Here is a 16,623-nt window from a genome sequence, read left to right as displayed (position 1 = left end):
AGTTGCTATAATTTAGTGCCATATATATATATATATATATATATATATACATCTATCTATCTATCTATCTATCTAGTTTGTTTAGCATTCAAGATATAGAAAATCTATAGCTGTGGGGCACCTGGGTGGCTCAGTCGTTAAGCATCTGCCTTCGGCTCAGGGCGTGATCCCAGGGTCCTGGGATCCAGCCCCACATCGGGCTCCCTGCTCCACTGGGAAGCCTGCTTCTTCCTCTCCGACTCCCCCTGCTTGTGTTCCTTCTCTCTCTCTCTCTCTCTCTCTCTCTGGCTGTCTCTCTGTCAAATTAAAAAAAAAAAATCTTAAAAAAAAAAAAGTCTATAGCTGACCACAAGACAAGACAAACAAACCCCGCCCAAAACACAAAATATAAAACCGAAAATCAAAACAAAATGTCCCAGACTCTAGCCAGCATACATTTTTCACAGCTTTTTTGACATGTAATTGACAAATGATAAACCGTATCTATTTAAAGTGAACAGTTTGACCAGCACACATTTTTAAATGAGATGTAACCCTGAAATTGCCTTATGTTATTAGGATGAGTAAACGATGTTAAATAATGTATGTAAGAGCACCAAATGAATCTAGAAGATTGATTATGCTCTCAGTGAATGGTTTTAAAAAAGATTGTGGATAATAACCAGAGAGTGGTTTTTCTTCCTAAATTATATCATTGTTTATGCTTTGTGCCATTTAAAATCTTACCTTCCCATTTGTATTTTAGCAGGATGTTTCTTCTGGTGGGAGCACCCAAAGCAAACACTACCCAGCCTGGGATTGTGGAAGGAGGACAAGTCCTTAAGTGTGATTGGTCTTCTCACCGTGGGTGCCAGCCAATCGAATTTGATGCAACAGGTAAAGGTTGAAGCCGTGGTCCCTTTTCTTAATTTATATTATTTGATATTTTCCCCCCTCTTCCCTTCCCTCCTGTTGGGGAGTGAGAATGTCTGTTTCCTCTAAAGGTCCTTCTAGCTAGACTAAGAATCAAATTGATATGAGACAGATTAACAGGAGAGAATCAGATTTAATAGGCGTAAGTACCAGGAAACCACGGAGACATCCAAAGATAGGCAAAATGGGGTATATATGTCATTCTGAACTAAGAAGAAAGGGGGTACGGGTCTGGGATTTCAGAGGAAAGGAATGCATTTCATGGAGTGATAAGAAAAGCAGATGTTTGGGGTGCCTGGGTGGCAAAAGCTCTGCCTTTGGCTCAAGTCGTGATCTCAGGGTCCTGGGATCTCGCCCTGTGTTGGGCTCCCTGCTCAGCAGGGAGTCTGCCTTTCCCTCTCCTTCTGCCCCTTCCCCCTGCTCATGTTTGTGCTCTCTCCCTTTCTCAAATAAATAAATAAAATCTTTAAAAAGAAAAAGAAGAGCAGATGTTTGATAATTAGATGTTTGCCCTGCCATACAAATGGGTCATTCAGCTAAAATTTATCTGTGTTAATAACTGTTATTCTGGAAAAGACCCTCTATTTAGCTGCTTCTGTGTGGTTAAAGGAAGGTTAGAAGTTTCTCTTGAGCCCACAGGATCTCAAGTGCCTTCAGCTCCAAATAATCCATATGCCAAAGTGGTACATTTAGGAGTGGGGGGACAGCTGTCCTGAATCCCTTCATTCCACCCATTTGATATTTTTAAAATATCATTTAATTTTTCAAAGAACTTACTTTTAACTTAAATGTAATTACTTAATAAAACAATGTATATAAGAAAGTCACATCCCCAGAGAAAGTTACATGAAGACAAAAGACTTACATTATTTTCTTTTACAATTTTGTGGTATATAAAAGCCTTAAAAATATATTGTGTTTTCACTGTTTTTAGGTGTCTTCAGTTTCAAACTGATAATGTTAGTCTGTGGAAATCTGGGGAAAATCTATTAAAATGTTTTTGTACCTCTACTAAGAAGAGGGAGCAAGGCTTTCTGTCCTTTTCTCTGTCTGCAAAATTGAAGAATGACTCACGGACAATTATAGGTCGACTTCCTAATCATGAAATAATCTAAGCCTTGAGTCGTTCTACCAAAACCAGTTGAGGAATCTTTTATAGTCAAGTAGATTTGGTTGACTTAAAAAAAAAATTCTTACCCCAAATTTATTGGGTAAATTATGTGTTATGGTTTTGATAATATTAAAATCTTATCTATAGGGATAAATTTCTGTGTCAGGATTGTGGTAGAGAGGAGAAAAATTGCATAAGGAAGTTGAAAAGAAATAAGTTGAGTTTTAATTGATATCTGTGAAATAGAATATATATCTAATCCTGTACACATTTATATTGGTGTATTTATCTACATTTGTGAAAACTTAGAGAATCTTCAAAGTAGTGATGTGACATCGTTCTGGTAAGACAGTTTTACAACATTTTTTTTTAACAATTCAGATTTGCTGGGCTTTGACAGAATATTTTAAGGTAAGCCTGAAGATAACTGTTTTTTTCCATATCATTGTTTCCTGCTAGTTCTAAAATATATTAGTTCTGGAAATTATATTAGTGAAACAGGAATCATGATGTAGACTGTTCCATTTGACATCCTGATCAGTGCCAAAATGAGTGTCAGTCATTAAATCAGCTCTTAATAGAAATCAGGTCACGTTTGTTTTTTTTTCACTTGAAATCATCTACATTAAACCCTGTTTTTTTCCCATATATGGCTGACATTTGGAAAACCCCAAGAGTATGTAAATAGGCTCAATTTTACCACAAATGGAAAAATGCCAGTGATTCAAAATATTAATGGTTAGGGCATTTATATTTTTTAACAAAATAGAAATGGCAATAAAATGAAACTATAGTTCAGTTTCGATAGGTGGTACTGTGTGTGTCTGTGTGTATGGTACATATATAATATACGTATGTGTAATATATTTCTGTATTCAGCACCATAGGTTTTTATGCAATATAAGATAATTTATTACTTTTTTTAAAATTTGGCTTTACATACTGTTTTGTTTATTGAAAAAATAATGCATGTACTTGGTCAAAAAATTTCATACAGTCCACAAAGGGTGTACAAGGAAAACTAAGAGTCTCTAACATCAGCCTGCTTAAAGACAGTTGCTTTAAACAATTCCTTTGATCTTTCTAGAATTTTCTTATTCTTACATATGTGTATATCCTTCAAAAAAAACCCTTCACCAATAGGAATATACTAAATATTTCTGCAAGGGTATCTGACTCCCCCTCAACTCTCCAGCAGTATAAGTCTTTTGTAGATCTTTCCTTTTCATAATTGATATATGTTGATATATATGTGGATTTACCTCATTCTTTGCAAATCACTGGTAGTATTCTATTCTTTAGTATATATAACCTAATTTATTTAACTCATATTTCCTGTTGGACATTTAGGTTGTTTCTAGTCTTTTGTAATTATAAACAGTACAGCAGTGAAAAATCTTTTACTCATGTATTTGTGCAAATATGCGAGTATGTTTGTAGGATAAAGGCCTAAGTAGGGGATTTTTAAATATGTATAAAGTTTTGATAGATATTGCAAATTACTCTTCACAGAGGTTTATGCTCCTTCAATTATGTTTTCTGACATCCATGACAGCACCACTTATCACCATTTATTTATCTTTGTCGATTTTATATTGCATGTTATTTTATATACTATGTATCTATATTATATACTATATATGTTATATTGTTTTATATGGATATGTTAATTTGCATTCCTTTAACGGTAAGAGAAGCATCTTTGCATTTGTTTGTAAGCCACAGAATTCCTTTTCCTGCATGCCAACTTTAATATATTTGCACGTATTTTCTGTCGATATGTGATTTTAAGAAATTAATCGCAGTTCGTGGCATGCCATCGTTTTGGTTGCTTAGGCCAAAATCTGGAGTTATGCTTGACATTATATCTGTCAGCAAATCAAAATCTAACTGCTTCTTGACATTCTAAGCTACCCTTGTCTCCCACCTGGACTGTTGCCCAGGACTCCTGAATTAGTAAGGGTGCTGCCAGGAAAGAGATGGTACACTTAAGTTGGGATAGTTTGGGGAGCTTTTAGTAAAAGGACTATTTACAAAAAGTACTGTGCAAGGTCTCATTAAAATTGGGCCTCTAGGCCTGAAGGGAGATAGGAAAGGGAGCAGTTAAGGAAAGGGAGCAGTTACCAGAATCCAGAGGATTGGGTGGAGAGAGCCACAAAACAGGAGCTGTGGCTTTTGTCAGAGGGCGATAGCCAGAGTAACTGGAAGGGAGGAGCAGGGGAATAAAACCCTGACCTCACCCTTCCTCCTCCCTGTAATTCTGTGTATGCTCCCTGTTGCTGGAATCCATCTGGGAGCCAGCAGGTGGGGCCGCCACGAGGTCACACTGGCTAGCATCCTGGGCAAAGAGCAGGGTGCATAGGAAACCTGGAGGGCAGTTGCAAGAGAGCTGGCACATCTCACTGTTCTCCCCACTTCTGCCCTGGATACCCCTGGACTGTTCTTTACAGCAGCCAGAGTGATTCTTTTAAAACATTCAGATTATAATACTCCTGCTCATATTCCACTAGTGGCTTCCTATCTGTCTCATAGTAGCCGAGAGGTTCTTGAGTATTCCAGCCCACTGTTTGTATCTTTACCTTCATCTTCTTTTCTCCCCTCCATTTCCTTCCAGCCTCACTTTGCAGGGGCTTATAAACAAAAGACACATTCCCACCTCACCCTTGTATGGGCTCTTTCCTCTGCCTGGAACATTGTTTTCTCAAATGTCCATCGGGTGTCCCCTCCACCTCTAGCTTCAAGAATTGCTCAAATACCGTCTTCTCAGTAATTCCTTGACCATCTTATTTAAAATTGCAATTGCCTCTTTCCCACTTTGTAATCGGTCCTCTTTTTGCTTTATTTTTCCCTGGAGTATTCACATTGCTACATAAGGTATTTATTTTTCGTTAAGGTCTCCTTCTTTCAGTTAGTTTGTATGTTCCATGAGGACAGGTTTGGTTTTGTCTTTTTAAATCTGTTCTATTCATTGCTAAAATTCCAAGGCCTAGAACAATGCCTGTTGCCTAGTACAAGTTAGGGCTCAATAAATTGGATGGGTGAATGAATGAATCATAAGAGCTTTTACTATAGTTAAGAAACAAAATTCTTTAGTTATATGTGTACAGATATGGTTTTTGGTCTGTTCCCTTTTTTCCTTATGATATTTCTGTAATCCTTTTGTATAGCTTCTGAGACTTCCCTCACGAAAAGAGTATACAAATTAAGACTTCACTTTTTACATAGAATTTTTGTCCACATAGTGTTCATTTGAATTCAAGAAAAGAGGACAATATAGTTTGCAATAATCTAGTCAAGATAATGTGTATCTAGAAACAGATGCTTATAATTTAAGCATCCCCTTCAACTTGCCTTATGCCTGTCTCCTGAGGAGTTCTCACTGCATCCAAGCCCAAACACATAAGCATCTCTGCACCACAAAGGTCTTTGATCTTTTCCAGCATCTCAAGGGAGATAGTGGCTTTTCTGTCTGTCTTTTGTCACCTCAGTCACATGTCAAGGGAGATGGTAGCTGAGGGGAAGAGTGGTTTCTGGAGGCGGCTGGCCTGGGCTCAAACGCTAGTTCTGCCATTTATAGCTGTTGAACCTGCACAGGTTACTGTCTTCTCCCTGGTGCAGTGTCCTCCTCAAACATGCTGCTGGGTATGCGTTGAACTGAATGAGTTAAAAATGTGTGAGTTCAGACCTGTGAGGTGCTTGGTACAGGGGCTGGCACATCGCAGTGGCCCAGTAAATACATGCTGCTTTGTCTTACAATCACCTGTACCCCCAGCCTTCTCATGGACCCTGCCTGTTCCTTCATTTATCTCTCTGTCCCTGCTCTACATTTGCCCTTTTCTTTTTTCTTTCTTTCTTTTTTTTTAAATTTCAAACACATTTAAATTGTTTCCACCTGAAAAACTAATCAAAACAGCTTCCCCTTGAACATTATCTCCTCTTAGTCATCTTCCTTTCTCCTTTTCTTTGAATTCAGGATATTGAATCCTCTTCATCACTTCCCATGTCCAGCCCCTTCAGTCTGGCAACCCAGCAGTGGCTCTAACTGAAATCATTAGTGGCTGCTGACTCAGTGGGCCCCTGGGATCCCTCATCTTATTGGACCTTTCACAGTCTGCCCCACTGACCATTCCTTTCTTGTTTTAAAGTCTCTGCTCTTTGCTTGGGACTACCATGTCCCCTTACTGTTCCTAACCGTCTTGATGCTAAAGTTGAGTTTGCCCTGTGACTCTTCTTTGTTCACTTACTTTATATTTGCTATACGGTGTAGTGTCTTGAAAAGAGAACAGGCCTTTCCAGTGTTGGTTGGGAAAATTACCTCCCTTCCTACATTCTGTAATACATTCCTGGGGCGATCCTGAAGAGTTTAAATTAGGTAGTTGATCTGCTACTTTGTTGTGTTTCTGGGTACAGAAGAGACTTTAATGCTTAAAAGGGCTCCATCTTCATGTTTTTAATATTTTGAAAATAAAATTCCTAAAATCATTTTATTTAAGTTAGCTCTGGTTTATATGATGTGGTACACATTACAACCGTTCATCAGTATCATGTTTCTAAAACTCTGGGGAAAACCTTTGAATTTAGGTACACTCATGTGACTTTTTCTAGCCAATAAAACATGAGTAGAAATGTATCATTTGTGGGTAGAAGGGTTTAGGAGTAGGGGTGTTGTTCTGCCTCTCCCCTTCCCAGATGCTATAGTGAGTTGTGATCTTTTAAATGATAGAGCCTCCATCAGCCTGGGTCCCCCGAGTGAAGCACAGATGCTTACTAACTGACTATGTAAGTGTACACCAGAATTCTTTGTGATTTTTGATTAATAGATTTTAGGGATGCTTGTTATTACAGCATAGTGCAGCCTAACTGAATAATACATGGAGGGACAGTAAAATTGAATATTATCAATAGTCAGCTGTTGAAAATGGTTGTTGAAACCCTTTACATGCCAATTTGATCTTATTAAGTTTTTTCTTCTATTTTACTGGATCCTGAAGGGTTAAGTGACTAGATATCATTGCTCATGTTAAAAATGGTCCCTGGTTGGTAAATTGCATTTAGACTGGTTGAAATTATAAATAGACTGAAACTACGTGATGGGGATGCCGTAAGTAGCTTTGGGGTTCCCTGACTACAGTGACAAATAAACGGCATGTCCTCTGTGAGTATTCTGAAACCATTAGCTGTGGAGTTACTACAAGAGATACCATTCCTCCGGGGCCCGAGGCTTCGAAGCCGGTAGCTGCTCTACCCACCAGATCTTGTTTCTTCATATCTGAGCTGTCACTTGGTGAGGCCAAGAGAAGAGCTCGGGACAGCTGTATGTATGTACTGCTGCACGGGCAAGCTCATGTAAGCACTCGCGTTTGGGAGGTATGTCTGATTCTGTTCTATGTCCTCTAAATAGACTGGTGGTATGTGTGGCCTTTGGTAGTTTCGTGAGTCTTGACAGTTTAGTCGAACCTTGAGAAGCCTCCCTGATGATTTTTGCTGCAGCATTTAATGTTTGTAACTGCGTGAAGTACTTTAGGCTCCTTTGTTTCCTGGGCTGTTTATCCTTAAAAAAACATAATAATGACTTTATCCCTTCCTGTAAAAAGAACAAACCCCAGCTAGCTCCAGAATCACTATAAAAATTTTTACAGTAGGGTGCTTTTTGGAGCTGTATAAATGCTTGCTGTTAAATAGTGTATTTTGAACATTGTTTCCCTCCTCTTCCTTTTGGTCAAGTTCTGCTATACAAGCAGTCTTAGTGCACTAAACTCATTTTCTTCGTTAAGCTAAAATTTACATTGATTTTCTTTCTTTTTTTTTTTTTTTTCTGGTTATGAAATGATATACTTGTTTTCCTGGCTAGACTAAGCTCTCCAAACCAGGGAACAAACTTCTTTCTGCTTGCTGTTGTATGCTAGTGTATGGAGGCATTAGGGTAGAATGCATAGGTGTATATTTTGCATATAGGTGTTGGGTTCTTTGTGAAAAGCAGTAAAAATTGACTTTGGCTAAATTTAGCTGAACAGAGATTTATTAAGGATATTGGTAACTCACTAGTTTTCCGAAAAATGGGCAAGAGAACTAGCAGAAGAAGTATTGGTACCGTGTTTTATTGCTGCTGGAATTGCTGTTGTTGACCATGGGACACCAAGAGAATAATTTCTTATCTATCCCTGCCTCTTTGCATCACTTGCTAGAGATTCAGCACTTTTGTGGTAGTATTTGATGGGCTGAGTCTAAGTCTCATGCCTATGAAAGTCCGGAGAAGCCTGGCTTATAACTAAGAACTGATGGGTTATCAGCTTGTATAGAGAAATAAAAGTGTCCTTCAAAAAAAGAAAAGGTTTAGAAGCAAGAGGGTGCATTTTTCTCTTTTTGGCTGGAAAACAAGGTACTAGAAAGAAAACATTCTTTACACATACAAGGTATATATATATTACTGATCAATAAACAATTCAGGGGCTAATTTTACTTTTAGTGTTTACCAAAGATGTCCCTGGATATTTAGGCAGTGTATAATTTATTAGAAGTCAGTTTCACTGTAGCTGGTTACATGCATTAAGACATGCAGTAGTAGGTAAAGGTAGGAAGTCTGGATTTTGATTTTAAGATGGCATAACTTAGTTTAAGAAACTAAAGAAGCTCTTAAAGAAGAAAGAGAAATATGCTTAGTGTGCTTTTCTTCCTACCTGAGGGCGTGATTTTGGGTAGTGGGGGAAGGAGGGAAGATTTCAAAAATACGTTTGGAAGACCAATCTGCATTTATTTCACTTTAACTTTGAGTAGTAGACACAAATACATTTATACCGAAATAAGTAAGGCATAACTGGGAAGTATCGAACTCTGCTGTCGCCTTTGAAGAAGGCTTCAAAGCAGTTGGTGACATTTGAGCTAGCTAATGAAAAAGGAGATGGAATTCACCAGACGTAGAAGAGGGTTCCACGTAGAGGAAACAGTACGTGTATAGATTGGTAAAAGATGTTTATAAATGAAAAGTAATTCTGTGTGACCCACATACATGGAATCTATGTGAGTATCAAGTTTCTATGTATAGTGTGAGGGCAATAAGCGTTGAGGACATGATGAGAAATGAAGTTGAAAGTAAGCTGAAGAAACATCTAAGTGAATTTTAAAGAGGTACTCTACACTAGCAGCCTAATCAAACCCAGTGACCATAAAGCCTAACATTATAGAGCACTGTATTAAAAATAGAAGGATCTAGAGTCAGTGGACATAGATCTTGGTTCTTCTTCATACTACGTAGGTTTGACATGAACATTACAGAGAAAATAACACTTTCAGTACCCGATTTACTAATTTTATTAGTCATTATTTTTAGCAGAATTATTTATATGAAATAATGGATATTATCATGGATATCTTCAAAATATTGTACATAATGCCTTTTAAACAGTAAGGGAAAATAGAGGCTTCTGTGATTGAAAGTTTAGTAGAAAATTCAGTGCAAGATGGCAAGCTTAATTGCTACTTTGATTTTTGAATGATATTTATATATGACTGAGCCTGCAGGAACAAAAGGAAATCTCAGCCTAAAATTTCTTATCTCTTGGATTTGTGAAATTTAGCTCTCAAACATGTGTTATTTTTCTTTCAAGCTATTGACTTTTGCTTGCCATTTTTTGTTATTGTTAACTTCTAAATACAACCTTTATTGCATTTTTAGTTGTGTCCTTTTGTGTGACTTCTTTATTTTTATTTTTCTTGCTGATTTTCTTGACATTATATGTAAACAGAGTCATGACTAGGATGTAAAAAGGAAAACCTAGTGTCTTATTTTACATATTTGGATAATGCTTGAAATAGTACAACTTGCTTTGAAATGGTCACCCTCTTCGATTTTTAAACCCATTGGTGTAATGATTGCACACCATTTGTAGGTTTTAACCAATATCTGCATAATGGCTAAAACAGATTTTTCCCTAAATTAGCAGAATAATATGAACTTTGAACCACTGTAGAATTAGTGAAAATGAATACATCATTTTGGGGTGTGATTTGTTTGTCTTACATGAAGATGATTGATGTGTAGAAAACATAGTTAATTTGTCTGAATGTAGATGTGGAAAAGTAGGACTTAAGGAAAGCTTAACCTGCTTTAATTTAAGATTAATGTATTTTAGGAAGTAAAAAATATTCTAAAATATATTAGGATGTAAAACAGTATCGAGAATATTTACGTAGCTGACGAGATGTAGTCTTTTTCCTCAATTTTGTCTTCATGCCCGAATTAGTTTCTTGTTGTTGTTGTAACAAGTTACTTTAAACTTGGTGGCTTAAAAATAGCACAAATTTATTATCTTTAGTTTTGGAGGTCACATGTCCAAAATGCAAATTGGGCTAAAATCAGGGTTTTGGCAGTACTGCCTTCCTCCTGGAGGCTCAAGGGAAAAATCTGTTTTCATACCTTTTCCAGCTAATAGAAGCTACCCACATTTCTTGTCTTGTGGCTCCTTCCTCCATCTTAAAAGCCAGCAATGGGTAATCTGGTTTTTCTCAGGCTACATCATCTGACACTAGCACTTCTGCCCCTACTTGTGGTAATGCTGGGTTTACTAAAATAATCCAGAGTAATCTTCCACTTCAAGATCCTTAATTTAATTACATCTGGAAAGTTCCTTTTGCCAAGTGAAGACACATTCACGTGTAAAGTTCTGGAGATTAGGACGAGATCTTTGGGCATAGGGGCATTTTTCTGTTATCCTTTTATATATTTTGTTGCTGGATACTGGTTATACTGCAGACTGCTTTAGGGCAAGAGCCATGCTTGTAGTAGTTGGCCTTATTTCCTCTCTTGTTCTTTTGCTTTGGCTCTGTGAGTATGAGGAATGCAAATTTGACTTAGAAGAGGTAGGCTGACACTGCTTAGATGTGACCTTGCACAAGTGACTTGTTTGCCAGCCTCAGTTTTTCCCATTTGTTACATAAACATAATACCTTTCCCTAAGGGTTATTGTGGAGATCAAATGGGATGATGTCTGAAGGTATTTTATAAACGATGAAGAGGTACACAGTGAAGAAAGGGTTGTTTATGTCATGCCCATACAACAGCTGTGGGGAAGTGAGTTATTATGGAAAATGAAAGAAATAAAGATAATTGTAGATATTCTTAAATGGATTATATTTGGATTTGCATTTTGACCTGTTACAGTGACGTTTGGGGAAATCCTCTCCTTGCAGCATGCTTTCCTTTTCTATAAAGCAGATGTTGTAAACAGACTAACTACTGCCTAGTTTTCTCAATGATGAGTCTTTTCCAAAAAGATGAGACTGGTGATCTGCACTGAGGGAGGAGAACATGTAGCACCTGGCCAAAGTCTTTGTTTAGAAATACGGGCTTTCCTGCATGATTTTTAAATATGTCCCTTAAAAGAAGGAGAAACTCCTACGTTTATATTCCAAATTCAGCGAATGATTGTCACCTCTCACTAACAATATCTGTCTTAGAGAAGGTCAGAAGTCAGCTTATTCCCTTGCCTACCCAAAACAGCTTGCTGGAGCACTTACCACTTATTCCCAGAAGGGCTTGGCTGTAGGCTGTGGGCAAACCCACAAACTGGCTTTGCCAGTTCTCTGCTCAAGAAAAACACTGTGGAGTATTTTCTGGATATTACTACACTTTGTGTTTAATAGAAAATAGAAAACTTTTAGCTGCTCTCTGGCTTCTGTGCCATTCAATTTGTAATTCACTGCAATTAAAATAATCAGGCAATCTCAGAACAGCCTATTTGACTTTGTCCTCTTTGTGTATTTTCTTTCAGAGTTCTGTCTAGATATCCCTACAGTTGTGACAAGACTGAAGATTAGGAAGTTAAAAACACACAAAAAATTAGTCTCCCTTCCCTGGTTAATACAAAATACATTAATTTTCACGATTATTTTATTTTATTATTATTATTTTTTAAGTAAGCACAGGGCCTAAGGGGGGGATTGAACTCATGATCCTGAGATCAAGAGTTGCATGCTCTGCCTGCTAAGCTAGCCAGATGCCCCCCAGGAATTTTCTTATTTTTTAAAATTAATTTAATTTTATTATTTTTTGAGAGAGAGAGAGAGAGCGTACACATGCGTGTGAGGCAGAGGGAGAGAGAGAATCTTAAGTAGGCGCCATGCCCAATGCAGAGCCCAAAGCAGGGCTTGATCTCAGGACCCTGAGATCATGACCTGAGCTGAAAGCAAGAGTTGGTTGTTGGATGCTTAACTGACTAAGTAAGCCACCCAGGCACCCCAGAAATTTCGGTTTTTTAAATGAAATTGTTTTTTCTGATATAACCTGTCATTCCTTGGTGCATTCCTTTCTGTAATTAGACGGTGCGGGGACAACCTAGAAATCAGTTAATCCAATTAATCCATTTCTTTTATTACTAGTCAACTAATACATATGCCGTTAGTTGTTATTTTAACGCTTTAAATATTTCACCAAAACTAAATTTATATGAGCCTTTAAAACCCATCTTTTCCCTGCCCTGCATTGACCTGACTCATATCCATTATTTGAAGACTTAACATTGACTTGGCTTTCTTTTCTTTTTTTTTTTTTAAGTCTTCAGTAGAGTTTTTGTTGTAAACTCTTAGATGCTTTCAGGATCATTTCCTTCTCATTGCTAGGAGGAAACAAACCAGCATTGATAAAGCAATAGATGTTTTCAAAGGGCCTGTATTCTTTGTGTGGGCTCCAACAGAACCATCACAATTGCTCATGGAATGAGAAGGAGATTTCGATTCTCTGTTCCCTGTGGTAGTCATAACTCAGTAAATAAATAAATACAAATCCCAGTGAAACAAGCTTCATCATGTTTTCTTCTGGCTCTGCTTTTGACTCTTGTTTGCTTTTGTAAAACAATCTAATTTTATATAAAAGATGTTTCTCAACACCTCTGTGTGAATTAGTAACACTTTCTCGTGTTCATAGATTGTGATTTCAGAACTTGCTTTTATGTCACAAATAATTAATTTTCAGTTGTCTGCAACTCCAAACACTTTGAGTTTAGGTATTTTTATCTTGTGTCATTTTAAATCAACACAATGATGCTTCTAAAGACTTTTAGGGACTTTTTAAAGTTTATAAAGCAAATCACCCTTTAATACTGATACCTAATTGTTACATATTATCTATCAGAGTTTCTTAATTAAGAAACTATTTTGTTACTAAATCAAAGAAGTCATTTACCTCCAATTTGGTTTTCAATAATATCTAGAATTTTGATTTTTTTAATGAGTTATTTTTTGCAATATTTTGCTCTATAGTTTGACTCTGAAACAGAATTTAAACATAGAATAGAGGAATAGGAATAGTAATGCTTACCCAATTTATTAAATGTTCTTGAATTTTAGGAACTAAAACTGCTTTCTGTGTGGAAGATGAAAATGTAAACAAAGTTGATTAAGAGGATATATATTGGACACCTGGGTTGTTCAGTTGGTTAAGCATCCAACTCTTGATTCAGCACAGGTCATGATCTCAAGGTGGTGAGATCAAGTCCCAAGTCAGGCTCCATGCTGGGTGTGGAGCCTGCTTGGGATTCTCTCGCTTCCTCTCTCTCTCTCTCTGCCCCTCCCCAGCCTGTATTCTCTCTCTCTCTCAAAAAAAGCTGGGGTGGGGGGACTGTAGAAGCTCCTGACTAAAGCTTTTATATGTGAAGATTGATAACATAGCCACACGACTCCCCCCCCCCACCTTTTAAAACATATAAATAATTCCTATTCATTGGTTGAACAAATGAGAAAACACCAAGAGGCAGAAAGAAAAAAAAATCTCCCAAATCCCAACCACCCAGGAAACTATTGGCCATAGGATATACTTGAATGTGTGTGGTTAGTATGTTTTTGTATGTACCCCGTGGCCTGTGTAGATACTTGTGTGTGTGTGTACACATAAAATTAAAATTTGCTCAATTTATCTCCTATTCTGTGAGGTATTTGGTTGCTTTTTTAAAGATATTATAACAAAGCTTGGACATGCTTATTAAGTCTTCATATTTTTATTTATTTAGGATTTCTAAAAATGAAACTTAGAAGCCAGTGAGATGTATTTTTTTTAACATACTTCTGATACATATTTGCAAGTAGGAAAAAAATGATACAACCTATCCCTGAACCAAGCTTTCTTAGTCTTGGTTAGTCCCACAGGTGAAACACTTATGTTCTAATTTGTATTTCTGATTTCTAGGGAGGTTAAGTCTTTTCTCATATGTTCATTAGCTCTATTTTTTTTTTTTTGTATTCTCTATTCTTATTCTTGATCTGTTACCCTACTAATGCATCTGTTTATTTCTGTTAATTTTGAAAAGCTGTCTTTTATTATATGCATACATTTTTGCTCAGTATTGCAGTTATCTTTGAACTTGACAAGTTTGTCATTTGTTTTTTTAAAAGAGCTTTATTGAGGTATAATTTACCATAAAATTCACTGGTGTGCAATTTTTAAGTCTACAATTCAGTGAATTTTACCATATTTATAGTTATACAGATATTATTATAATCTAATTCCAGAGCATTTCCCTCACCTTAAAAAGAAAAACCTCATGTTCATTGTCATCTTCTCTCCCATTTGCACCCCTAACCCTGAGCAATCAAAAATCCACTTTCTAGGTCTACGTGTTTCCCTTCTCTGAATATTTCATATAAATAGAATTATACATTATGTGGTCTTCTGTGTCTGGCAGTTCATCCGTGTGGTCACATGGGTCAGCGCTCCTTTCCTCTTTTGTTGTCCAGTTATATTCCCTGAACCCTTGTTTATTCATTCACTAGTAAATGTACATTTGGGTTGTTTCTACTTTTTGGTTACTGTAAATAATGTTGCTATGAACATTCATGTGCAAGTCTTTGTCTGGACATATGGTTTCATTTCTCTTGGATGGATACCTAGGAGTGAAATTACTGGGTCATATAGTAACTCTGTGTTTAGCTTTTTTAAGAAACTGCCAAACTATTTAAAAAATTGGCCACATCACACCATTTTACATTCCTACTAGCAATATGTGAGGATTCCAGTTTCTCCACATCCTTATGGACATATGTTATTTTACCTTATTATAGCCATTCTAGTGAATGTGAAGTGGTATTTCATTGTGCTTTTGATTTGTGTAGACCTGATGGCTAGTGATGTTGAGCATCTTTTCATGTACTTACTTCTGGCCATCTCTGTATCCCCTTTGGAGAAACATCTATTGAAGTTCTTTGCCTGTTTTTAATTGGGCTGTTTTTTATTCTTGAGTTGCAAGGAGGAGGTGTGTGTGTGTGTTCATTATGGATACAGGTCTCCTATTGAATATAAGCTTTGCGAAGTTTTCTCCCATGCTGTGGGTTGTCTTTTCACTTTTCTTTATGTTTTTTGAAGCTCAAAAGTTTTAAATTTTGATTAAGTCCAATTTATCAACCTTTTGTCTCTTGGACTTTGGTTTCCTAAATCTTATCTAATCTAAGATTTGAAGGTTTATTCCTGTTTTCTTATAAGCATTTTATGGTTTTAGCTCTTAGATTTAAGTGTGTGATCTATCTTTTTTTTTTTTTAATGGCTTGAGATAGGGTTTCTCATTAATCTTTTTGCCTATGTAAGGATATTCAGTTGTCCCAGCACCATTTGTTGAAAACACTATTTCTTTCCCATTGAATTTTCTTGGCAACTTTTTAAAAAATCAGTTGACTGTAAATGTAATAGTGCCATTGATGTTAAAATGTACTCTATGTATTTCTAAAACATGCTAATTTTAAGTCATCACTGACTGTAATACTTAGATTTCAAAGATGTTAATAGTATCTTAATATTTGCAGCTCCAAAGCAGTGAAATACATTATTTCAGAATAGCATTAGGTTACAAATACCAGCATTGCCTGACTACCTCGTCGTTGTTTTCTCTCAAGTATCTTTTATAGCATTTGTGACTCCCTGAAGATATATAATTATTTGCTTAGTATTTCTCTCTCTTGAAAGCCAGGGACCTTATCTGTCCCATTTACTGCTATATACTCCTTGCCTTTAGATGTAGAAGCTACCCATGATTTATTTAACTGAATGATCAAAGAGATTTCTTCCTCTGGCCTGTTAATTTTCAAAATAAGCAATATTGGGAGATTTTTCTTTGAGGCTTATATGAAGTGCAACTGAGCAAAAGTTATGTTTGAGGTAAAAAGCTGCTTAAAGAAGCTTGTAAATTGTTTATTTTATTAAAGGATGACTGTAGGGTAGCATTGTTTTGTTTTTTTGAGGTACAATTGATATATTCATTTCAGATATACAACAAATGATTTAATATTTGTATATATTGCAAAATGATCACAATTAGTTAATGTCTGTCACCGTACATAGTTACAGAACTTTTTTTCTTGTTACGAAAACTTTTAAGATCCACTGTCTTAGCAACTTTAAAATACACAATACAGTAGTATTTACTATAGTCACCATGATGCTGTATATTACATTGTTTTTGTAGTCACTTATTTGAGCAAAGAATAAGCTCTCTGAGGACCTAAATAATTTCTTTATCCATAGAGTCATATAATTATGAATAGGAACCAAATGAGTAAAAACACAGGTAACTTCCAAATAGAAGCTATTGCCTTGGTTCATTCTTCTTGACTTTGGTCTTTTC

The 16,623-nt window shown here is 36.4% G+C and overlaps 1 protein-coding gene across 4 annotated transcripts in view; it reads left to right on the top strand.

Annotated features, from left to right (window-relative positions):
* ITGAV (integrin subunit alpha V) overlaps positions 1-16,623 on the top strand; it is a 99,822-nt gene that overhangs the window by 10,966 nt on the left and 72,233 nt on the right. For 2 of the 4 annotated variants that reach the window (XM_040643102.1, XM_040643110.1), the window contains exon 2: positions 749-876. In XM_040643102.1, coding sequence (XP_040499036.1) covers positions 749-876 — 128 coding nt within the window. Of the gene's footprint in view, positions 1-745; positions 877-16,623 lie in introns of all 4 variants that reach the window. The other 2 variants (XM_040643096.1, XM_040643107.1) reach the window with 1 other exon arrangement.

This window comes from Ursus maritimus, unplaced genomic scaffold (assembly GCF_017311325.1).
Source record: "Ursus maritimus isolate PB19 unplaced genomic scaffold, ASM1731132v1 scaffold_1, whole genome shotgun sequence".
Classification (NCBI taxonomy): domain Eukaryota; kingdom Metazoa; phylum Chordata; class Mammalia; order Carnivora; family Ursidae; genus Ursus; species Ursus maritimus.
Note: the sequence above shows the minus strand (reverse complement) of the source record. Positions and strands in the feature narration are given on the sequence as shown.